The sequence below is a fragment of the Bufo bufo genome, chromosome 3 (assembly GCF_905171765.1).
Source record: "Bufo bufo chromosome 3, aBufBuf1.1, whole genome shotgun sequence".
NCBI classification, from domain to species: Eukaryota; Metazoa; Chordata; class Amphibia; order Anura; family Bufonidae; genus Bufo; species Bufo bufo.
The window spans coordinates 109,424,372-109,451,111 of record NC_053391.1 but is presented as its reverse complement, the minus strand read 5'-3'; the positions used below and the strand labels follow the sequence as shown (position 1 = coordinate 109,451,111).

The following is a 26,740-nucleotide window of genomic DNA, read 5'->3' as shown; positions in this document are numbered from 1 at the left end:
TGTGAAAAAGATAAATACCGGATCCGTTTTTCCGGATGACAACCGGAGAGACGGATCCAGTATTGCAATGCATTTGTGAGACAGATCCGCATCTGGATCCGTCTACAAATGGTATCCGTTTGAACACAGATTGCTGGATCCGACGATGGAACTACCTGCCGGAATCCAGCAACGCAAGTGTGAAAGTAGCCTTAGTATAAACATAATATGTTGGGAGAATGACTAATCCTGTAAGGAAATTGTGTTACACTGCCCGGCTGCTCTAAAATGAATAATCTTTGAAAGTGAATTTCTTTCAAGCTTTCTGTAGCTATACTGGACCCTGCCATATACTGTAATAGCATTACTATCTCTGAAGAATTGTCTGTGCCCCTAGATACCAGCGTTCCTAACATCTGTGTGATGTCAGTCCTTATTTCCCAGTGTTGCAATCTAGAGTCGTTTTAGTTCTCTTGAACTTTGCTCCTGTGTTTGTCTGGTGGAAAGTTTCATAGTCCATGACATTCTGCTGAAAAATCACTGGGCTACAAAGAAGCAAGGGCTTGCCTTCTGTTGGTGGATCGTAATGGAGTTTATATCTAACCTCGGCGCTGGGGCTTTCAGGTTTGTAATTTGTTGGTCAAATGTAATGTTAAATGTGCATCATGGGTCACATTTCTAGCTGTATACTGTATCTTCTGAAAACCTATCCATATCAGGAACATGACTATAGGGGAGATGAAAGTACAATCGCACATGGGCCTTGGAGGCTAAGGGACCTAAAATCTCCCTCTGACCCAGATGAGGAGACCAGGAATATAAGTTACGCTAAATAGTTGTGGGGTTTGAGGGGCTTCAAATAAGGTCTCGTTTAACTGTTTTATATTAATTATTTCACTATTTTCTTGCCTTATGATGGACATACATGGTGCTAATTATAATAATCCAGCGTGATATTGCAAATTTTACTATATTAGTATGTGCAAAGTTAGTCAGCCAACTTTAGGCTAGAGGGTAAACCAGGTAAAAATTTTTACTTTCTGAAATATTACCGATTATTGGGTAAACTAGTATACCTCTACCAGACAAACAACGAAGGGCAAGGGGGACATCTATGTGCCAACATTAGTTCTCAAAAAAAGATTTAAATCCAGATACATTCTTCAAATTGGTATCAACCCAAGCATCTAAAGCCCACTATTCCCACCCTACATTGACAGGTTATGACCTCATTATCAGATCAGATTGTGTATTATAATAGTTGTTACACATTGTAAAGCATATACTATGTGAAAATACCCAGGTCAGTTTTATTAAAAGTAAAAACTCTGTCATCAATCCTGACGAGTTTTTAGAGTCAATTTAGAACAATCTTTCTTAGGGCTGTTTGACACGAGCGAGTCCATTGCGGGAATCCCGCTCCGTGTGTGAGTGTGATCCTCCGCTCTGGACTTGCAGGAGCGCACGGCATTATCGTGATTTATAATGCTATGTGTCTCTGCTAGACCTTATTTCTACAGAATCATAGCGACATAAAGCTGACAGTATAATTCTGTAGAAATAAGGTCAAGCAGAGACACATAGCATTATAAATCCTGATAATGCCGTGCGCTCCTGCAGAGCGGAGTCCAGAGCGGAGGATCACACTCACACACGGAGCGGGATTCCCGCAATGGACTCGCTTGTGTGAAACAGCCCTTACAAGTCTGCATTTTGCCATTTCTTATTACATTTCTGTTATTCCTCCTGATAATGTGTAAATAAATCGGCAACTATGTATCAACCCCTTCCTAACATCAGCCGTACATGTACAGATGATATTGGGTCTTTAAAGATGCCACCTGCTCAGAATCAGAGCGGGTGCCATAGCCACCATGTGCCTGTTTTTTTATACAGCAGACTCCCAGACACAAAGCATTTGATCAGCGACAACGCCGATCATGGACTTTTAAATGCTCAGATGCCATGATCAATTGCAACCACAGCATCTGAATAGTCAAATCCTGGGGCCCAAACAGCTCCCCCATGCCGAGATCAAGGGAGTCGTTCAGTTGCTATGGCAGCCTCGGGCCGTCTGAAGGCTCAGAGGCCTACCACAGAGAGGTTCCTATACAGTCCTACCTTTGGCGGGTCTCCATAGGAACACAGTGAATCTCCCAAGAGCTGCAATGTTAAATCACTGCAGTATATAGGAAAAGTGATCAGATGATCGCATGTTCAAATTCCCTAGGGGGACTTCAAATAAGCGAAAAAACTTTAAAAAATAAATAAAATAAACAATAAAAAAACATCATTAACATTGCCATGTCCAAAAATTCCCATGCAAATAAAATATAAAAATATTTATACTGTGCAGCAAATGGTGTGACAAAAAATAAAATTTAAATGGCTGATTTGACTTTTATTTGCAGCTTCTCCTCCCCCCAAAAAAATAAAATTGAGTAAAAAGTGATTAAAAAGTTGTAATAAAAACTACAGATCATCCTGCAAAAATGAGTTGTCACTTCTCCATAGATATAAATCTAAAAAACTTACAGGGGTCAGAATAAAAAAAAAGTTTTTTCAATTTTTTTATTTTTTTTAAGTATAAAAACACAAGAAAGAGAATGAAGGTAACAGGTCAGTTTTACGGCATAAGGAACGCCGTAATAACAAAACTGTGGTGGAATAGCCATTTTTTTCTAGCTTCCCACTACATCGTATGCAATATTAAATAATGCCATTAGAAAGGGCAACTTGTCCTGCAAAAAACAAGCCCTCATATGGCTATGTGAACAGAAAAATAAAAAATTTTTGGATCTAGGTACGCTGGTGTCATAAGAAAATTAAGTTTTTGTGTTAAACATAATTTTTTTTAGAATTTTCCCATGTCCCTATATTGGAAAAAAAATTGGATATACCGTAATCCTGAAATTTCCTAGGCCACTAGGCCTAAAATACACTGCTCAAAAGAATAAAGGGAACACAAAAATAACACATCCTAGATCTGAATTAATTAAATATTCTTCTGAAATACTTTGTTCTTTACATAGTTGAATGTGCTGACAACAAAATCACACAAAAATTTAAAAATGGAAATCACATTTTTCAACCCATGGAGGTCTGGATTTGGAGTCACACTCAAAATTAAAGTGGAAAAACACACTACAGGCTGATCCAACTTTGATGTAATGTCCTTAAAACAAGTCAAAATGAGGCTCAGTAGTGTGTGTGGCCTCCACGTGCCTGTATGACCTCCCTACAACGCCTGTGCATGCTCCTGATGAGGTGGCGGACGGTCTCCTTAAGGGATCTCCTCCCAGACCTGGACTAAAGCATCTGCCAACTCCTGGACAGTCTGTGGTGCAACGTCACGTTGGTGAATAGAGCGAGACATGATGTCCCAGATGTGCTCAATTGGATTCAGGTCTGGGGAACGGGCGGGCCAGTCCATAACATCAATGCCTTCGTCTTGCAGGAACTGCTGACACACTCCAGCCACATGAGGTCTAGCATTGTCTTGCATTAGGAGGAACCCAGGGCCAACAGCACCAGCATATTGTCTCACAAGGGGTCTGAGGATCTCATCTCGGTACCTAATGGCAGTCAGGCTACCTCTGGCGAGCACATGGAGGGCTGTGCCGCCCTCCAAAGAAATGTCACCCCACACCATTACTGACCCAATGCCAAACCGGTCATGCTGGAGGATGTTGCAGGCAGCAGAACGTTCTCCACGGCATCTCCAGACTCTGTCATGTATGTCACATGTGCTCAGTGTGAACCTGCTTCCATATGTGAAGAGCACAGGGTGCCAGTGGCGAATTTGCCAATCTTGGTGTTCTCTGGCAAATGCCAAACGTCCTGCACGGTGTTGGGCTGTAAGCACAACCCCCACCTGTGGACGTCGGGCCCTCATATCACCCTCATGGAGTCTGTTTCTGACCGTTTGAGCAGACACATGCACATTTGTGGCCTGCTGGAGGTCATTTTGCAGGGCTCTGGCAGTGCTCCGCCTGTTCCTCCTTGCACAAAGGCGGAGGTAGCGGTCCTGCTGCTGGGTTGTTGCCCTCCTACGGCCTCCTCCACGTCTCCCGATGTACTGGCCTGTCTCGTGGTAGCGCCTATATGCTCTGGACACTACGCTGACAGACACAGCAAACCTTCTTTCCACAGCTCGCATTGATGTGCCATCCTGGATAAGCTGCACTACCTGAGCCACTTGTGTGTGTTGTAGACTCCGTCTCATGCTACCACTAGAGTGAAAGCACCGTCAGCATTCAAAAGTGACCAAAACATCAGCCAGGAAGCATAGGAACTGAGAAGTGGTCTGTGGTCACCACCTGCAGAAACACTCCTTTATTGGGGGTGTCTTGCTAATTGCCTATAATTTCCACCTGTTGTCTATCCCATTTGCACAACAGCATGTGAAATTGATTGTCACTCAGTGTTGCTTCCTAAGTGGACAGTTTGATTTCACAGAAGTGTGATTGACTTGGAGTTACATTGTGTTGTTTAAGTGTTCCCTTTATTTTTTTGAGCAGTGTATGTTAAGAGTTCATGTCTTTTGAGAGAAGCTCACATACATGGGCCATAGGCACAATGATCAGTTGATCCCATTGACTTCTATGGGAACGTTTTCTAGGCATGCTCCATGACCTCTGCAGAAGTCAGGAGGGAGCTGATAAGCTGTGACTTTACCTATTGTGAGGTGGTACTTGTCATTGTAATTCTGCCTGTGGTAATAATGATAATGGCTACTGAAAAGTTACCTGTACAGAACAGGAAATTGTGTCCTATTATTAGGCCTAGTAGCCAGTGTGTAAATGACAGGATTATTTGCAATGTTTTAAAATATAGTGTCGTGGAATCATCAAAAAAAAATAATAATATATATATATATATATATATGTTTAATATAAAAACATGAGTTAAATACTAGGTCATTTGCTGATGATACATTCCCTTTACAATGGTTGTCTCACTTCAGAAAATGGCATTTATCATGTAGAGAAAGTTAATACCAGGCACTTACTAATGTATTGTGATTGTCCATATTGCCTCCTTTGTTGGCTGGATTCATTTTTCCATCACATTATAAACTGCTCGTTTCCATGGTTATGACCACTGTGCAATACAGCAGTGGTGGTCGTGAATGCACACTATAGGAAAAAGCAGTGGCCTCTCTGGTTGCCGGGACCATGGAAGTGCACGAGGACCGTGCTTTTTCTGATGGAAAAACGTTATTACAAGAAAAAGGGTCTGGATACAAACATGCCAAATGTGTGCCACAGAAACAATGGCACAATAGGAACCTATGGGTGGATTACAGTATATGGATGTGTAATGTCTTTTTTTACAGACCTATACGTCTGATGTGGATTTATTTTTTTACCCAGTTTATGAAACAGATTTCATCTGACAATTGATTTTCTATGGGTTATACGGTGTAATCAAATGTCTTAGCTGAATTCTGTTGCACTAATGTATTTGTGATTTCTAGGTCTGTCTCATCAGTAGGCTCAGAGATATCTCGAAGAGTGAAAACTGTCTCCGCACCACCACAGAGACCTTTCCGTGTATGTAGTCATGACCGATCCGTGCGCAAAGGAGTTACCGCTGGCTCCCTGCGAGAGCTCATAGCAAAGGTGAGTTAATGGAGGGGTCTTTATAGAATCTACGTGTGTTGGTGCCCCCTACCCAATTATACACACTTTTTTGTGCATGCGTTATATCACACATTTATATACAGTGATTTAGGAGTTAGCACTAGCTACAGTATAATATCCCTAGCAGTCTAGAGTACGTCAACAGTTAATAACGACGTGGTTGAAATTGTGATTAATATCCATTATCTATGGTGATATAGTGTGACTATGGGTTAATGGTTAATATCCCTGGAGGCAGGGGTGCGATTCAAATTTTTAACAACATGTTCCCTACTCAATAGTGGACACATGGCTTCACGACACGTTTATATATACACCATTTATATGCAACACACATACACACCATATATACACTACACACACATACCACCCAACTAAGGAGCTAAACTATCAGCAGAGCACAAAGCAATGGAAGCGAACATCTCCAGCTATCCGTATAGGGACTTTTAACAACCGGGTCTGGAGAACTGGAGGGAACTGGCTGAATCTCATACCTGCCTGGAGGTCTACGTTGGTTTAGTGGTCGGGTTGTCCCAATGGTAAAAAATTTCTGTAGAAGGCTGAGAATTGGTTAAAAAAATAAAAGAAGCTGAACTCACTTCACCAATCCCCTACCACTCACATCCCAACACTTCTGGGGTCCCCTCACTCGTCTCTCCTCCCTGGTCCCTTCTGGCACTCAAAAAATTATGACTTGACCAATGACTGCCTGAGGCATGTCATTGGTATGAGTAGTGGTTGACTGAGTGGCCATTTCCTGCATCAAGAGGGCCCAGGAAGAAAAGGCAGGCAGGGGATCTGGGAACCATTGAAACGGGAGTGGCTGGTGATCAACATAGGAAGTATTGCCCACCTCTTAGGCGGGAAGGGAGTCCCAACATCCCTGTTCTGGAGTTAGATGCCCAGAGGGGGTACCCACATCAAGGAGACACTTAGGCTTAGCCTATGGATGTCTAAGGGCTCATGCACACGTGTGTATCAGTTTTTTCGGTCCGCAAATCTGCAAAATATAGATACTGCCTGAGAGCCTGCTGCCATTTTTTTTACTCCTTTACAAATGTCCTATACTTGTCCACAAAATGGGCAAGAACAGGACATGATCAATTTATTTGCGGGGCCGTGGAACAGACTTACGGATGTAAGTCTGCATAAATGGGTCTGCATCCGATCCGCAAAAAATGCAGATCAGATGCGGACCAAAACTATGGCCGTGTGCATGAGCCCTAAATGTCTAAGATGGGAACACCCATTTGAATTATAAAGTTCTTTGGGCCTACAGCTCCAACTAGATGGAACTCACTGCATGGGAATAATATACAGCTCCTATTAAATGCTCCTATTAAAGAGCTCCCCCTAGTGATGGCAAAAATTATTTATTTCAGTGGAGAGAAATTAAAGGGGTTTTTCCATCTCAGACAATGGGGGCATATCGCTAGGATATGCCCCCTTTGTCTGATAGGTGCGGGTCCCAGCAGTGGGATCCGCACCTACAATGAGAACGGAGCCAGGAAATGAACGGAGGGCGCACTGCACATTCTATTGCTGTCTGCCCCATAGAAGTGAATTGGCGCATGGGCCGCACATGCGCAGTGCGCTCCCATTCACTTCTATGGGAGCAGCGCTTGGTGGTGGACAGACACCGGGAAATCCGGGGTCCTCCAGCCACACCACCCCCTGCTTCGTTCTCGTTGTAGGTGCTGGTCCCAGAGGTGGGACCTGCACCTATCAGACAATGGGGGCATATCCTAGCGATATGCCGCCATTGTCTGAGATGGGAATAACCCTTTAAAGGCTATGGACACCTTTGTGCACTTAAAATCAATAACCCCATATCGTACTGTAATGCAGCACATAATAAAATTGCTCTTGTTTGTTTACTGGTATCAGATTTGCTTCACATGCACTCAGAAAATCTCTTCTATGAGTTTTGCTCAGGCTGTCATCTCCTGTGAGGCGTTCCTGTGGATTTCACATGCACCAGCACAAGCTCTTCTGCCCCGCCCCCACATCCTGTTGCACAGCACAGCTAGCAGCCACTTACATAGAGTTGCAAGAAAAAGTATGTGAACCCTTTGGAATGATATGGATTTCTGCACAAATTGGTCATAAAATGTGATCTGATCTTCATCTAAGTCACAACAATAGACAATCACAGTCTGCTTAAACTAATAACACACAAAGAATTAAATGTTACCATGTTTTTATTGAACACACCATGTAAACATTCACAGTGCAGGTGGAAAAAGTATGTGAACCCTTGGATTTTATAACTGGTTGAACCTCCTTTGGCAGCAATAACTTCAACCAAACGTTTCCTGTAGTTGCAGATCAGACGTGCACAATGGTCAGGAGTAATTCTTGACCATTCCTCTTTACAGAACTGTTTCAGTTCAGCAATATTCTTGGGATGTCTGGTGTGAATCGCTTTCTTGAGGTCATGCCACAGCATCTCAATCGGGTTGAGGTCAGGACTCTGACCGGGCCACTCCAGAAGACATATTTTCTTCTGTTTAAGCCATTCTGTTGTTGATTTACTTCTATGCTTTGGGTCGTTGTCCTGTTGCAACACCCATCTTCTGTTGAGCTTCAGCTGGTGGACAGATGGCCTTAAGTTCTCCTGCAAAATGTCTTGATAAACTTGGGAATTCATTTTTCCTTCGATGATAGCAATCCGTCCAGGCCCTGACGCAGCAAAGCAGCCCCAAACAATGATGCCCCCACCACCATACTTCACAGTTGGGATAAGGTTTTGATGTTGGTGAACTGTGCCTCTTTTTCTCCGCACATAGTGTTGTGTGTTTCTTCCAAACAACTCAACTTTGGTTTCATCTGTCCACAGAATATTTTGCCAGTACTGCTGTGGAACATCCAGGTGCTCTTGTGCGAACTGTAAACGTGCAGCAATGTTTTTTTTGGACAGCAGTGGCTTCCTCTGTGGTATCCTCCCATGAATTCCATTCTTGTTTAGTGTTTTACATATGGTAGATTCGCTAACAGGGATGTTAGCATATGCACAGAGACTTTTGTAAGTCTTTAGCTGACACTCTAGGATTCTTTTTCACCTCATTGAGCAGTCTGCGCTGTGCTCTTGCAGTCATCTTTACAGGACGGCCACTCCTAGGGAGAGTAGCAGCAGTGCTGAACTTTCTCCATTTATAGACAATTTGTCTTACCGTGGACTGATGAACAGCAAGGCTTTTGGAGATACTTTTATAACCCTTTCCAGCTTTATGCAAGTCAACAATTCTTAATCGTAGGTCTGCAAGCTCTTTTGTGCGAGGCATCATTCACATCAGGCAATGCTTCTTGTGAAAGCAAACCCAGAACTGGTGTGTGTTTTTTATAGGGCAGGGCAGCTGTAACCAACACCTCCAATCTCATCTCATTGATTGTACTCCAGTTGGCTGACACCTCACTCCAATTAGCTCTTGGAGATGTCATTAGTCTAGGGGTTCACATACTTTTTCCACCTGCACTGTGAATGTTTACATGGTGTGTTCAATAAAAACATGGTAACATTTAATTCTTTGTGTGTTATTAGTTTAAGCAGACTGTGATTGTCTATTGTTGGGACTTAGATGAAGATCAGATTACATTTTATGACCAATTTGTGCAGAAATCCATATCATTCTAAAGGGTTCACATACTTTTTCTTGCAACTGTATGGGCTGCTGGAACTTGCAAGTAACTTGGTAGTAAGATTTCATTCCAATCCACAACATGGTGAGTCTTACAGTATGCTACAGCCTGTAATCAGCAGATCTATTTCTCACTTTCCATTCTGTAGAAAGTCCATTACTTGTAGACACAATAGATATTTCTGATGATAACATTAGTGCAGCGATCTACAGTCAGAAAACCATGGCGTTATAAGCCTGATATAGATCTCATTACTGTCGCTCTCACTACATGCACTCTCTTCTGAATACAGTATTGTGTGCAGTCCGCACATTGAACGGTCACTTTTCCCATACAGATTAGTACAGTGTGACGATACACAATGCTATGTACACATAGAAGCATGCAGTTGGGGAGCTTTATCAAAACTGGTGCAAAGGAAAACTGGCTTAGTTGCCCATAGCAACCAATACAATTCCTCCTTTCATTTTCCAATGGAGCTGTGAAAAATGAAAGGTGGAATCTGTTCTTTATTCGCGATCAAACGACTGAACCGATCTTCACCAAATTTGGCACACAGGTACACCAGGTGACCTGGAAGGCTTTAGACTGGGTCTCAGCTTTCTAGGACATACTGTTCCTGAGAAATTCCCCCAAAATGACCTGCATTAGCCAATACAAGCCTGCGAGTCTATCTCTTCAAATCCCAACTGCCATACACACGGTCACATGTCCCTTATTAGCCAATAGAAGTTCGCAGGCTCTTAGTCTACACATACACACAGTTTTACTCCAGGTTTCCATAACAACCAGACATTTTTCTTCACTGCTGTAGATAAGCTTTAGGCTAGGGCTACACGACGACATGTGTTGCTTGACAATATGTCTCACGACACATAGGGCACAACTACACTGCGACCATGATGTCGCACTACAATTTTTATAATGATACGCTATGGTGTCGCACTGTGACATGCGACATGCTGCGACTGTGACGTGACAGTGCGACACCATAGCCTATCATTATAAAAATTGTTGTGTGGCATTGGTTGTCGCGCGACACATGTCGTCGTGTAGCCCAAGCCTTAAAGGGGCAGGGCGCTGTGGAGGTCACTGTTAAGGGGGCATGGGCCACTATTTAAGGGGCAGCTGCTGTGGAGGTCACTGTAAGGGGCAGGGGCCACTATAAAAAGGTCAGCTGCTGTGGAGCTCACTGGTAAAGGGGCGGGCACTGTTAAAGGGGGATTTACTGTGGCAGGGCTGGTGCAAGCGAAGCTACATTTTGGTGCCCCCCCCTCTTCGCAACTCACCTGGCCCTGGTCCTGTCTGTAGCCGCTGGCTTCTCCTCTGTGTGGTCCTGGTATCTTCTCCCTGCTTCAGACAATCGTTGGTTTGAGGATCATATTTTTCGCCCTCTAAGACGCACCTAGGTTTTAGAGGAGGATAAAAAGAAAAATATATTTTCCATTGCAGCTCAGGTCAGACCAGCAATCAGACCCCCAATGTTAATCAGACCTCAGATCAGACCCCCAATGCCTCAGATCACCCCCCCCATGTCAGCCATCAGCCGCCCATGTCAGCTATCATGCCCCCATGTCAGCTATCATGCCCCCATGTCAGCCACCATGCCCCCATGTCAGCCACCATGCCCCCATGTCAGCCATCATGCCCCCATGTCAGCCATCATGCCTCCATGTCAGCCATCATGCCCCCATGTCAGCCATCATGCCCCCATGTCAGCCATCATGCCCCCATGTCAGCCATCATGCCCCCATGTCAGCCATCAGCGCAAATAAAAAAAACAACAACTTGTCTCTCCTGCTTCTGGACGCCGCCGCTCCTCACCACCAGCGCTTTCTCTCTTCTTCCTGGTCCTCGGCTGTCAGCTGTGAAGGCTGCGCACAGTGAGGTGACATGGTGCGCAGCCCTGCACAGAAGACAGCCGAGCGGAGGATCAGGAAGCTGTGAGTACAGATCCTTCACCGCTTCCCGGTCCTCCGGTACTAATGAAGCGCTTCCAAAATGGAAGCGCTTCATTAGTATTTGCCCCATAAGACACAGGGGCGAAAAACACAGGGTATTTAGAAAAAAAGTTTAATTTTTCCGCCCCCGTCTCTGCGCCCTAAGGCAGCCGCTTGGTCTGCCTTATTATAGCGCCGGCCCTGCACTGTGGATGTTACTGTTAAGGGGGCAGGCCGCTGTGGAGGTCACTGTTAAAGGGACGGGCACTGTGAAGGTCACTGTTAAGGGGGCAGGGGCCACTATTAAAGGGGCAGCTGCTGTGGAGGTCACTGTTAAGTCAGCGGGGTTCTGTGAAGGTCACTGTTAAGGGAACAGGGTACTATGGCAGTCACTGTTAAAGGGACAGCTGCTGTGGAGGTCTCTGTTAAGAGGGCAGGGAACAGTGGAGGTCACAGATAAGGGGACGGTCCCCTATGGAGGTCAGTGTTAAGGGGCGGCGTGCTGTATAGGTCACTGTTAAGGGGGCAGACCTCTGAGGAGGTCACTGTCAAGGGAGTGTGGTGCTGTTAAAGGGGCGGGCTGCTGTGAAGGTCAAAGTTAAGGGGATGGGCTGCTGTGGAGATCCCATTTTGAGGAGGTGGGGCAGTGTGGGGGGTCAGTGATAAGGGGTGGGGGACTGTTGAGGTCACTGTTATGGGGGATACTGTCTATCTTTTAACGACACACAGAAACATTAAATGAAATAGATGAAATATACCCATGCGAAGCATTCACACGTCCGCAAATGTGCGTGCTGCATTTTTCAGACCCCACGTGGCCAGCAATATGATAGAAATGCCTATTCTTGTCCATGGCTGCAGACAAGAATAGGACATGCTCTATTTTTTTTGCGGGGCTGCGGAATGGAAGTGCGGATGTGGACAGCACATGATGTGCTGTCCACATCTTTTGCGGCCCCATTGAAAATGAATGGGTCTGCACCCCTTCCGCAAAATTGCAGAACGGATGCAGACCCATTATGTGGTCGTGTGAATGGACCCTTAGTTATGGTCCGTGGTAGTAGAATCCATAAAGGAATTCTTACATAACGTGAACCTGAGCGCTCTGCATCTTGAAATGGGGGGCGGGGGTATTGTGTGCGCTCTGCCATCCTGAATTGGGGAAGTGGGGAGTGGCATCGCCACCACTCGCCCATCTATAAAGGAGGGGGGACATTAACCCTTCAAGCATCGGGCCGCTGCCAGGGCAGAGCAGCAGTACGATGGTTAGCCCCTTCCAGACAGCGGTCCCTAAGGACCGCGGCATAAAAGGGGTTAAACTGTTATTTCAAGCAGAGTGTCAGCTGTATGTTACAAAAACGAAAAATTTTATAAATAAATAAACTCAACCAATTGGAGAAATTATTTTCTCTACAAATTTTTTTTTTTTTTACAAAGGTGTGCATATCCTTTAAAGCAGGGGTGCACAACGTTTCCTGGTTGGGGGCCACATTGCCAGATTGAACCAATGACGAGGGCCGAAATTAAAATTTAAAGGTATATTAACAACTGAAATATTGTACTTATGGCATATTGATCACACATTATATACCATTAATGTCTAGTTACACTTCCAGGACTCCCATCTAATGGGAGAAATACATGAAAAATATATGTGAGCAGCCACAAGACATAGGCATACATGTCTGTTATCAGATGGTTGGGGGCCGCACAGAATGGTATCAAGGGCCGCATGTGGCCCCCGGGCCGCAGGTTGTGCACCCCTGCTTTAAAGGGTTTCTACCATCAGAATTACTGTTATGTAGCTGACTGATATAGCGATGTGCTAATGTCAGCACTACATAACAGTATGTTTTTTACATTTCTCCCTGCAGCCGTTCTGATAAAATACACACATTTATAATATGCTAATGAGCCTCTAGGTGCTATGTGGGCATAGATTCAGCACCTAGAGGCTCCGTCTACTCACCCTTTATCCCACCCAGGTCCTCCGTTCTGCCCGCCCCGCTCCTCTTGATTGATGTCACGGTTCGCAGCATCGCTGACAAAATCCTGCGCCTGCGCCGTTCACTTCTGTATTTGGCACAGGCGCAGTGAGTGAAGGCCGCGCTCCTGGTGCCAGATTCCTCATTGCGCCTGCGCCGACTACGTCACAGTGAGGAAGCCGGCACCAGGAGAGTGGCCTTAACTCACTGCGCCTGTGCCGAATACAGAAGTGAACGGCGCAGGCGCGGGATTTCGTCAGCGATGCTGCGAACCGTGACATCAATCAAGAGGAGCGGGGCATAACAGTATTTCTGATTAAGACCCTTTAAGACTGGTGTTTCATACTAAAGTCGTAATAAAACTGTGCTGGAGTAAGATGCTCTTAATAATTCAGCCATAAGCTGTAGAAAATGTGTTGGTCCAAAAGAGGCCATACCCCTCCCTCCAAGCCTCACCCACCTTTAAAACAAAAATGGCAAAAGTTGCAAATTTGTAAGCAAAATGCTGTTTGTTCAAAAATGTGTGACTTTTGTATGATAGTTTTGTCACATACTTATCATATGGCATGGGGTGCTTCTGTTTGTATCGCATTTGAAAAGTGTCTATCTATTAAAAAATGTACTAAATACTAAGGGGCACATTTATTAAGCCCAGCGTTTTAGAGGCTGAGACCTCTCCATAACTTCGGAGTATCCAGTGCCACTTCCTAGCTGCCTTACATTTAGAATGAAAATGGTGAATGAGACATTCCTGGCGGCCTGTCCCCTTCCCATGCCCATGCTACGTCCACAATTTTAAAACTGGCATGAGTGGGGCAACTTAGGGCTGTTTCACACGAGCGGATGCCATGCGTGATATCCGCTCCGTGAATGACAGCCAAGACCCGATGCAGACTGCAGAAGCACGGAGCATTAACATGACTGATAATGCTCCGTGCCTCTCTGTGATCTCTTTACTACGAAATCACAGTGACAACTTTATCTCACTGTGATCTCATGGAGCATTATCAGTCATGTTAATGCTCCGTGCCTCTGCAGTCTGCATCGGGTCTTGGCTGTCATTCACGGAGCGGATGTCACGCACGGCATCCGCTCGTGTGAAACAGCCCTTACTGTTGCGCCGCCATCTGCACCTGAAATATGCCTAATATAGGCATATTTGAGTATAATAAATGACCCTCTAAATCTATGAAATACCTGTATGTTAAATATGTTTACTTTGTCAAAGTCTTTCCTAATTGCATTAGGGGAATTCTATCCTGTTCTTGACAGGTTATGCTCAGAGCTATAATACAGGTGTGTGCATCCTGATATAGGCTGTTATCCGAATTCTAGAAGATGGCTGTATGTGCTGGCAGCAAGCATGACAGCAGTGGCGTAGCTAGAAATGACTGGGCCCCACAGCAATTTTTTTTAAAAGAGGCCCCCCTCCCCCATTAATTTTTTTGCAAACCCCTGCCTTTCATGCCGCCCCCATTCCTGTGGCTAGTAAAGATCGCTCTCTCAGACCAGGCCCGGCAGCTGTTCCATCCGTTTTCTGCACTGTCATTGTGTAATACTGTTGAGGGGGCCCTGACAAAATGCTTTAGTCCTCCTCCTCCTAGATGGGTCCCTTCTGGGTCAGGCCCCCAAAGCAGCCGCTTCCCCTGATTCCCCTGTAGCTACGCCCCTGCGTGACAGACATTCTGCCCTCTTCATTGGTCGAAAAAGACTTCACGAGGGGGAGCCGCAGGGAATTTGATTTTGATTTGACTCCTATTCCCTAAACAGCTCATAAAGGGAGTGATTCAGGTAATTGATTTCAAGAATGGATGATACCACTATGAGTAATGATGATTCACAGTAGGATGAGGTGTCATCATGTGACATCACATTACCAATAGTCCCAATTTTGGCAGGACAATCCCTCGAAATGAACTGCAAAAGGAACACAATATTTGCAAACCCCATTAAAAAGTGGGCATCTTGGTGCACTGCAGGGGCAGAGCTTACATTTCCTGAATTCTTCAACTGAAATGTTGGAACAGAAATGACAAAAATGGAAGTATTTTCACTTCTCATCTTTCTTCAAGTCATGGCTTAAAAACTAACAAAATTTTTTGAAATGCTTAAGTATGAATAAGAACTAAGGGAACATTTATTAAGACTGAAAAGATTTGGAATATTAGCAGGTGTAAAAATGAGTACAGGTCACCCACAGACTGAACAGCACGACTAAGTATTGTATTTCTGTCTCAGTGGTGCAAACGAGCTGTATTGCACCCCTCAATAATGCCTACAGGTCACCAGCACACTTATTTTAAATAATAAAAGCCTAACACTTTCCCTTCATGCAGCAGCGTCCTGTCCCTACACTATTCAGAGCAGAATGGTGGCGCTCCATGTGATCCGGCATTTATGTATGCAGGGTCACATGGTGCACCGGCCAATCACAGTACTCAACTTTGGTTCCGGAACCAAAGCTGAGTTTGATTTCAAGTTTTAAAGTGGTTTTCCACTTTAAAAATAAACTACCAAAGTTATTCAACAAAGTCATGCGTGACTTCACGAATAACTTACTTCGGCTCATCGGAGCCCATACATTCTAATATTTTACGGAGACGGATCTCCGTACAGTATTATGCCAAAGTTTTGAACGAAGCGATTTCAGATGAAGCATCCGAAGCTCGCTTCGCTCAACACTAACCATAATGTTCGGTACGGACCCGAACATGGCGGTCCAGGTTCGCTCATAACTAGTCATCAACATATAAGTCTTGGAAAACCCTTTTAAAGGGTTAAACAGTTTTCCCCATAGGACAACACTCCCCAAAAGATTTACTGATCGAGCTCCCAATGCCTAGGCATATTCCTTGTAGTACTATTATACAGTTTCTGTCGAAATTTCTTGAGAACCGTATAAAATATGCTTGTGCTGAATGCTCCAGGAAAAAACAAGAGACTGATATATTTATATGGCAATATGGCAAGTATTGTTACATAGGTATTATACCTAAAATAATTATTATATGGGCAACATGTCTAGTTAGCACTTTATATTTACAACGTAGGCCAGACAAGAAACTTGATATCTGATGCACGCTTTATTTTGTGCGCCATTCAGTGGATGCAAGGTTAGGAGTCCCCTCTCTGCTTCTTAAGGATCTGTATTCTGTGTAGGGATCCTTGCAGTGGGTACAAAATCCAAAAATTTAACAAAGAGCAAGGAGCCATGCACTGACTATGGATTCATAGATGGCACATGAAAACTGTTGTTTCATGCTGAAGAAGGACCTCGAATGGTGGCAGTATCTACTGATTAAGGCCTCATGCACACGGCCATTGCTGCATTTTGCAGTCCGCAAATTGCGGATCCGCAAAACACGGATACCGGCTGCGTGCGTTCTGCATTTTGCATCCTACCCTACGTTATAACTGCCTAAAATGGGCAAGAATAGGACATGTTCTATTTTTTTTTTTTCTGAATGGGCCTGTATCCGATGCAGAGCAGATGCAGACCAAAACTTTGATTATGTGCATGAGCCCTAAAGCACAGAAAATAATCATGGCTTTCACAAATTACTTTTCACATATCGATCACATTATTTCTCTGTCTTCCAGGCTATGGATGCGCTCTTTCTGACAGGTATTGTATCTTTAGTACTGGAGGAAGATGGGACATTATTGGATACAGAAGAATACTTTGACACCCTGGAAGATGGTTTAGTGGTCATGGTTTTGGAAAAACAACAAAAATGGAATCCAAGAAAGGTGTTTTTTTTGTTTGTTTTTTTAAACATTACCAACAGTTTCAATTTTCATTTACTTCTTATAAATAATGTAGTTGTGCAATCGGGGTGATTTACTAAGCTAAATGAGCCATAGTTCTGGCTGAAGGTGCAACTGGCCTTCATACCTGTAGAACTTTTATTATTTGTTTTAGACACTTTTTACACCTCACTAGACAAGCTTAGAGGGATACGTTTTGCTTAAAATTGTGCAAAGCAAGCCAAGCCGTATGCCGCTTGAGGACATGTCATGGCTGTGTCCAGTTATTTGCGGAAGATAACATACGGGCACTAGAAGTCCAGTAACCACAGCCCAGGAGCCGCAGGGCTGGATCGGAGCGCCGAGGAGCAGGTGAGTATGGATCTCTTCACAGGTACTGCATGCTCAGGAACAAAAGAAAATCCTTTAGCCCTTTAAAGAGGACCTTTCACGGTTTTGTTTTATTCTAGACAAGGCTACTTTAACACTTGCGTTTTTCTTTTCCGGCATAGAGTTCCGTCACAGGGGCTCTATACCGGAAAAGAACTGATCAGTTTTATCCCCATGCATCCTAAATGGAGAGTAATCCGTTCAGTTTGCATCAGGATGTCTTCAGTTCAGTCGTTTTGACTGATCAGGCAAAAGAGAAAACCGTAGCATGCTACCGTTTTATCTCCGGCTAAAAAAACTGAAGACTTGCCTGAATGCCGGATCAGGCATTTTTTCCCATAGGAATGTATTAGTGCCGGATCCGGCATTCAGAATACCGGAATGCCGGATCCGTCCTTCCGGTATGCGCAGACTGAAAAAAAGGTGAAAAAATAAATGCCGGATCTGTTTTTGCCAGATGACACCGGAAAGACGGATCCGGCATTTCAATGCATTTTTTCGACTGATCAAGCATTTTTAAGACTGATCAGGATCCTGATCAGTCTTAGGCCTCATGCACACGACCGTTGTGCCGTTTTCCATTTTTTTTCGCAGACCCATTGACTTTCAATGGGTCCATGGAAAAATCGGAAAATGCACCGTTTTGCAGCCGCATCCGTGATCCGTGTTTCCTGGCCATGAAAAAAATATGGCCTGTCCTATTTTTTTCACGGCCAACCGTTCACGGACCCATTCAAGTCGATGGGTCCGTGAAAGAACACGGATGCACACAAGATTGGCATCCGTGTCCGTGATCCGTGGCCGTAGGTTAGTTTTTATACAGACGGATCCGAAGATCCGTCTGCATAAAAGCTTTTTCAAAGCTGAGTTTTCACTTCGTGAAAACTCAGAACCGACAGTATATTCTAACACAGAAGCGTTCCCATGGTGATGGGGACGCTTCTAGTTAGAATACACTACAAACTGTGTACAAGACTGCCCCCTGCTGCCTGGCAGCACCCGATCTCTTACAGGGGGCCGTGATCAGCACAATTAACCCCTTCAGGTGCCGCACCTGAAGGGGTTAATTGTGCTGATCACGGCCCCCTGTAAGAGATCAGGGCTGCCAGGCAGCAGGGGGCAGACCCTCCCCCCCCCTCCCCAGTTTGAATATCATTGTAATATTGTAATAATTCGTTGGTGGCACAGTGTGCGCCCCCCCCTCCCTCCCTCTATTGTAATAAGTCGTTGGTGGCACAGTGTGCGCCCCCCATCGGCCCCCCCTCCCTCTATAGCATTAACAACATTGGTGGCCAGTGTGCGGCCTCCCATCTCCCCCCCCCCCCATCATTGGTGGCAGCGGAGTTCCGATCGGAGTCCCAGTTTAATCGCTGGGGCTCCGATCGGTAACCATGGCAACCAGGACGCTACTACAGTCCTGGTTGCCATGGTTACTTAGCAATAGTACAATAGTAGAAGATTCATACTTACCGGCTGCTGCGATGTTCGTGTCCGGCCGGGAGCTCCACCTACTGGTAAGTGACAGGTCTGTGCGGCGCATTGCTAAATAAACTGTCACTTACCAGTAGGAGGAGCTCCCGGCCGGAAGCAGACATCGCAGCTCCCAGGTAAGTATGAATCTTTTACTATTGTACTATTGCTAGTAACCCGCTGCCACCAATGATCGGGGGGGGGGGGGGGAGATGGGAGGCCGCACACTGGCCACCAATGTTGTTAATGCTATAGAGGGAGGGGGGGCCGATGGGGGGCGCACACTGTGCCACCAACGATTTATTACAATAGAGGGAGGAAGGGGGGCGCACACTGTGCCACCAACGATTTATTACAATAGAGGGAGGAAGGGGGGGGGCGCACACTGTGCCACCAACGAATTATTACAATAGAGGGAGGAAGGGAGGGGGCGGGGGGCGCACACTGTGCCACCAACGAATTATTACAATAGAGGGAGAAAGGGAGGGGGCCGCACTGGCCACCAATGATATTCAAACTGGGGAGGGGGGGGGTCTGCCCCCTGCTGCCTGGCAGCCCTGATCTCTTACAGGGGGATATGATAGTACAATTAACCCCTTCAGGTGCGGCACCTGAGGGGTTAATTGTGCTGATCACGGCCCCCTGTAAGAGATCGGATGCTGCTAGGCAGCAGGGGGCAGTCATGTACACAGTTTGTAGTATATTCTAACTAGAAGCGTCCCCATCACCATGGGAACGCCTCTGTGTTAGAATATACTGTCGGAAATGAGGTTTCATGATCTAACTCATATCCGACAGTATATTCTAACATAGAGGCGTTCCCATGGTGATGGGGACGCTTCAAGTTAAAATATACCATCGGATTGGAGAAAACTCCGATCCGATGGTATAAAAGGGACTCCAGACTTTACATTGAAAGTCAATGGGGACGGATCCGTTTGAAATGGCACCATATTGTGTCAACGTCAAACGGATCCGTCCCCATTGACTTGCATTGTAATTCAGGACGGATCCGTTTGGCTCCGCACGGCCAGGCGGACACCAAAACGACTTTTTTTTCATGTCCGTGGATACTCCAAAAATCAAGGAAGACCCACGGACGAAAAAACGGTCACGGATCACGGACCTACGGACCCTGTTTTTGCGGACCGTGAAAAAAAACGTCCGTGTGCATGAGGCCTTACTAATGCCATCAGTTAGCATACATTTTGCCTGATCCGGCAGGCAGTTCCGGCGACGGAACTGCTTGCCGGATCTCTCTGCCGCAAGTGTGAAAGTAGCCTAAATACCTTAACTTGTGTGGTACCCTGCCTGATGCTGCCACCCTGCCTGTTTTTTTTAATATCGCTCCTGCGTCCCGCTGTGCCCCCCTGTAGTTTTCAGTATGTTATTAACATACTGAGCGGGAAAAATACAGTAGGGCACAGCGGGGCACAGGAGCGATATTTTAAAAAACATTCAGGGTGGCAGCATCAGCGGGGGGTACCCTGCAAGTAAAGGTATTTATCTAGAATAAAAAAAGGTCCTCTTTTATACAATAGGGCTAAAAAGGTCCAGTAGAAAACAACCTCGTTTGTAGCTGACTTTGAAGGCAAATACTTATCTCTAGGGTCTTGTACTATCGGGCACTTCACAGCTAGGGATACTGTGTGAGTTTGCGTCACAAAAGATAATAATCAAACTCACAGTGGTAATTGTAGACGCTAAAAAGAAAACAAAAAAGTCTTTATTTCACATTACATGAACTAAAATGGGCAAGAGAAAGGAACCCACTGTTTGAAAAAATAGCAAATGCTGATGCCTTGTTTAAAACAGCTATGTCCAGGGCCCCTATTGTTATATTTACATTAATTGCCTTATATTACCCTCATGTATCTTATTTCACCAAATGTGAAGGGGGGAAAAAGCAATTACTGGGATAACTGGGATCACTCAAAATAAAAGCAGTCGGACACGCCGCTGTCCATGCAAGTGAGATGGCAAGCTCGATGTTATGTGCTAGATCTCCAGCTATGGCATATGTCACGGCTCCTGATGACACATCGTGTGATGGAGAAACGCGTCGAGCCTGTGTAGTGTAGGGAGATAAATAATAAATTCATTAGCGAAGTGCTTTAGTAACTGTGTCTCTATAATGTGACCCTGAGAGACACGTGCATTTAGTCACATTCCTCAGCTGTTCGACTTACAGCAGGAGTGAGGGAAGTGTGTGGAAGGCCTCTTGCACACGAACATATTTTCTTTCCATGTCCGTTCCATTTTTTTGGGGACCGTATGCGGAACCATTCACTTTAATGGGTCTGCAAAATAAACGTTATCCTTTCCGCAAAATACGAAATGCACACGGATGTCATCCGCATTTTTTGTGAATCAGTTTTTTGTGGACAGCAAAATACATACGGTCGCGTGCAAGAGGCCTAATGAAGAGGGAGCTGTTACTTAGTTTCAATCCGTGCCTCTCGTTTTCATATTTTGTTAATTACTGGATGGGACGCTGCTACCTAGTAAAGGGAGGGGCAAGCATCTATATCCTATCTATGCATTTCTGATGCCCAGTCTGACTACCTACTCCCTCAAACAGTTTTATTATGAGTGATCTCAGTTATCCTAGTAATTGCTTTCCCCCGCCTATACCTTTGGTGAAATAAGATACATGAGGGTAATATAAAGTAATTAATGTAAATATAATAAGAGGGGCCCCGGACATAGCTGGCTCAAACGAGGCATCAGTATTTGCTATTTTTTCAAACAAGTGGGTTCTTTTCTCTTGCCCCTTTTAGTTTATGTAATGTGAAATAAAGACTTTTTTGTTTTCTTTTTAGCGCCTACAATTACCACTGTGAGTTTTCTTGTACTATCGGGGTCAAAAAAACTGTATATATATTAATGCAATTTATAGTTGGCTCTCAAGGCACTAGCATTTAGGAGAAGGATAAATATTTAATAGATTTACATAAATACATAATAAAATAAAAACAAATCTTAATGATGCAAACAATGCAATAAATCAATGGGGAAAAAAAACACAATAAAAATATATACTTAATAGATAATGTTATATTAAAATATGTATTATTAATATGAAAGCATTGATTGCATTATAAGAATTTGGATCTTATGTTATATATCTGTAAAATATTTATCTTTCTTCTATCATAACTTATGTGCCTTGACAACTATAAATTGAATTCATATTCTAGCAAAAATGATAACTTGTATTAATAATAACTCTTATACTTTGTCTTTCCTGCAGGGCGTGTTGTCTTATTCCTTGCAACAAGAGAAACCAAAGAACAGCCGGGATATTGCACGAATCACATTTGATGTATACAAGCTAAACCCCCGTGATGTGTTTGGCAGTCTTAATATAAAGGCCACCTTCTATGGCTTGTATTCTATGAGCTGTGACTTCCAGTTCTTAGGACCAAAGAAAGTGGTCAGGTGAGTACAAGGATAAATATACACTCACTGACGTACCGTGATATAACGTACCAAGAAGGAGTTGTTGGAATCGAATGAAACTTTATCTATGTGAATGTAATGATTAGTGTTGAGCGAATCGAAGTATCCTAAGTAGACTTTGATCCAAATTTTAGGAAAAATTTTATTTGCCGCAAAGCCGAATTTCCTCACGCTTCATGGTTGCAAATAAATTTTTCCTAAAATGGTGGCTGAAAAAAAAAAATTGCATCCACTTGCTCACATAGAGGTTATCCGCTACCGTCTTAATTGGGGAAAACCTGCCAAAGGACCTGCGGCGAGCGTGATGACATCACCACATGATCACTTTGGGAGTTTGCGGTGACATCATCAGTGGATGAGGTGAGTATTATTTTTTTTAACCCCTGATTAACCCCTGAAAGGCTGAATGTCAGTCACAGATTCCACGATCAGCATTGAATGCGGCATCTGAGGGTGTAAATGACAGGGGCGGCGCGATCCTCATTCCCTGTCATTGCTCCCGCTCCTTACAATGGAAAATGATTTGTGACAAAGTCTTTCGTAACTAACCAAATTTCTTGTCGAAGTTCGACGAAGGACATGTGATGGGATATAACTAATGTAACACAACTTTAGGCTAGGTTCACATAGACATCAGAAGCTCCGTTAGGACTCTCCATCAGGATTCTTTCAAGTGCTGGAAAAAATAGCATAGAACACAGCTCTATTTTATCCATAGACTGACACAATGTCTCCTCTGCACTCTCCATCTTTGTGGTGATGTATTTATTACTGTATAGTGGTTTCCATAAAGTCGGCCATCGGTGTCTGGAAATACCAATTAGTGTTGGGAAATATTCAGATTTCCTTTTCTGCCATTTTCCATGGCACCGCCATACAATTTAATATTACTATCTGCACTTTGTTTAATACATTACATTTTTGGACATGGTTTGTGTATTTTAACCCTTACAGGATGGACTGCTTGGGTTGGGAAGGGTTAAACGTCTATCAGTAAAATAGAGAATGGGGACACCTAGTTGCCACATACTGTTCTGGAGACATGACGAGAAGGTAGAGCAACAAGCGGAGCTGTTAAAAGTGGATATCTTCTGCTAAATCAAGGACAGGAGTAGCTGCTGTAGCTGTTATGGGTGATCTGGTAGGAGAACAAAACTGTGAGTTAGACCACCAGCTTCTGAGGTTCGGTTGAGTGAGGGATCGGGTGGCCTAGAGAGAGAGAGAGGTTTGAAGTGCCATCTCTGAAGTTCGTTGAAGGAAACTATTGTAGCAAGCCAGTTGGTGTAGAGAGTTTGGAGTACCAAAAAGGACCCATAGCAACCGGTCTCAGTCAATTCCTAAAATTTGGGTGAATAATAGCCATCCCATTCTGTGTAATGCAATTAAAACACTGTGCCTTTAAGCCTAAACTGAGAGGACTGTAGCATTCATGCTTAAAGCTTCACAGTAAACAATCCAGTTTACATTGTGCAGTTTCCTGGACTTGTGGTTGGTAATGGCATCATAGTTTCAGTACCTGCTCCGACCTACCAGTCCCCTACACAGGGGTACACCACCAATGAGGCCAGGTGAGGCGATCACCTCAGGCAACACCAGGTAGGGGCAAGAGGGGGGCAGCCACAGGGCCATGGGCTGAAGAGAAGGGGTTAGGTTAAGATATTGGGAGGGAGGTGACCTTTCAGTTTTTCACCTCAGGCAGCAGAAAAGCTAGGAGCACCCCTGCCCCTACATATTCCCTAAGAAGAAAAAAATGTCCTATTAAAAGATCGATTTCTAAGACTTCATGCAAAATAAAAGTTGCTTATGTCCAACTTATTGTGCCAAATGCCGGTTAGACCTCATGCACATGAACGCATCCGTTTTGCGATTCGCAAAACACGGATCTGCCAAATATAGATGTAGGCCGTGTGCTGTCCACATTTTATTTTGCAGCCCTGTTGACTTCAATGGGTCTGTGGTCCGCCCTTTGTGGACATATTCTATCTTTTTGCAGAACAGCCATACGAGACAGATGATCTGTGTGCTTTCCACATCCGTATGTCCGTTCCACAAAAGTATAGAACATGTCCTATACTTAACTGCAAAATAGGGACCACATACCCATTGAAGTCGATGGGTCCGCAAAAAATGCAGATGCAACATGGACGGTATCCGTATTTTGCAGATCCACAATTTGCAGACTGCAAAATACGGTTATGTCCATGAGGCCTTATTTGTTGGACTTCATGCATTTATGGGATATTTTCTCTAACAGGGAACTAATGCGGCTTCTGTCAGCAGCTCTGAATGGAATGGGACGTCTGATGCTTACTGCCTCGGGAGTACTAAGACGGCTGCTCGAAGGTGGAGATCACTGGCAGAATCGAATCTGTGAATATGAAGGCTGATATTTTGTCCACATTTCATGTCCTCTCGTTGTTTCAGATAATCATTGGCTGGGTTTTCAAGTGATGCACCAACTCTTCCAATAAGGCCGCATGCACATGGTGGTATTACATACGTAATATGCAATCGAGCACCCATTGAAGTACATTGGGACATACTGTACCTCCATATTTCATACAAAGAAATTGTGGCATGTTCCATTGGAAGCCATATGTATGATGCTTTTCTCTCAGAAAAATTGCATTTAGGGGTAAATACTAGTCCAGCAGTTGAGGATAGGGTATTAATATTTGGGTCAAAGGGAGAATATAAAGTCCAGCTAGAAAATTAACCCTTGTACAAAACAATAGCTTTAATTAATAAACTCATGACATGTACTGAATGTCCAATGTAGGTAGACATATGTCCAATAGCATCCTACATATAGCACCCGATTAAACATTGTACGGCAGCACATAGAATCCCATACAACCTCCATGCTTTAAAATACTTGTCAAAAATATGTCCTAATGACTTCTGGGTTTTCTTACTGCCTATAAAATATATGGATGGAATACTTCCATTAGGGTGGGTTCCCACGTAGGCTTTTAGTGGAATTTTTTTCTCTTTTGCAGTTTTAGTGGTGATTTTACACCTGCATTTTTTTTTTGGGGGGGGGGGGGGGGTGGAAACTGCAGCTTTAGATGTTAGCTGAAGGTTTATGTGAAATATGAAACACAGAACACACAAGCATTGACACCGGAATTTTTGTCACTTAGAAAAAAATTCCGCTAAGGCCTAGTTCACACTTCAGTGATTTGTTCAATGATTTCCATTAGTGATTGTGAGCCAAAACCAAGTGTGGGTCAAAAACACAGAAGAGGTACAAAAAAAACATGCAAATTATAGGACCTGTCCTATTCTTGTCTGTTTTGTGGACAAGAATGGGCTTTTTTACAGTGGGTCCCGCAAAAATTGCAGGATGCACACAGACCGCATCCGTATTTTGTGAAGTTGCGATTTGGTCAGATGCAGGAAGTCTTATTGCCCTTTCACACACAAATTTGCAGTGGCTTTTTTGTTTGCTCACTAAAAAAGTTTTCTTCCATCCTACATGCAGTTTTATGGTGTATTTTTGTGGCTCGCCTAATTTAAGACGAGACTTATGCCTCATCATAAATTAGGCGCAACCTCTGGCAGTATGTGTGCCTAAACTGAAATCTATGCCAGCCCCTAGATAGTGTCGATTTTAGTCTTTTGAAAACTGGCATAAAAGAAGATAAATGTTCTGGGCCCACTGGCCCTGCCCTCTTCTTCACCTTCACCAAACACCTCCACTTGTGGAAACAAAAATGCCAATTGCTCCACCATGCTGTGTTTTTGAAAAGAAGGCAGAAACACAAAAAATTTCACCTAATAAACAAAAACAAAAACATCAGAAGCAAAAAAACTAAACAAAAAGAAAAACAAATGTGTGCACTGCGTTTCATATTTTCCATAGAACTTCAGTTGACATCTGGAGCTGGCGTTTGTACTGCAAAAAACCCAGGTACAAAAAATGGCACTAACATGCAAAACTGCAGTAAAACATCACCAAAAACCTATGTGTGAACCTAATTTAATTTTGTTGATATAATGTGCAGTTTTCTTTTTAAAAGTCAGTAATGCTGTGTTAATGGTCTTTAATAAATTATTGAAACATTGATTAGCAGACTGATTGTGCATTTTTATATCATAATAGGGACTTGACACTGTCGGGGCTTCCAAAGGTTTGTTGCTTTCTGGGCTTTCAGTTCCTCTTGGTTTTCAAGATTGGCTGTGGATTTCATCAATGTATTTATGCCAGTTGTCTGGTATCAATGTATTCAGAATTACAGTATGGTGTTCAGAATGAGCCCCATATTTATCAAGCACATGGACTCATTGGCCATAGACCTTACACGGAAATGTCCCGTTGGGTGATGCCCAAGGGGCCACCTACTGTAAGCCCTCTTCTCTGCAGCAGGCCAGGTAGATAATGAGCTCTCCGCGGTACTTAGAACTGTGAGAATCAGAAATTCATGTACCCCACCAGCAACCACACATGCCCTCTGAATTCAACTGTTGTGGCCCGCATCTC

General features: G+C 44.0%; 1 protein-coding gene across 1 annotated transcript; it reads left to right on the top strand.

Moving 5' to 3' along the window:
- Positions 1-423: 423 nt before the first annotated feature.
- CIDEB (cell death inducing DFFA like effector b) lies at positions 424-24,893 on the top strand. Its single transcript, XM_040423471.1, has 5 exons — positions 424-603; positions 5,459-5,603; positions 16,789-16,938; positions 22,049-22,236; positions 24,512-24,893. Exons 1-5 carry the CDS (start codon positions 566-568, stop codon positions 24,642-24,644), a joined length of 654 nt encoding a protein of 217 aa, XP_040279405.1. The 5' UTR covers positions 424-565; the 3' UTR covers positions 24,645-24,893.
- The last annotated feature ends 1,847 nt before the right edge of the window (positions 24,894-26,740 follow it).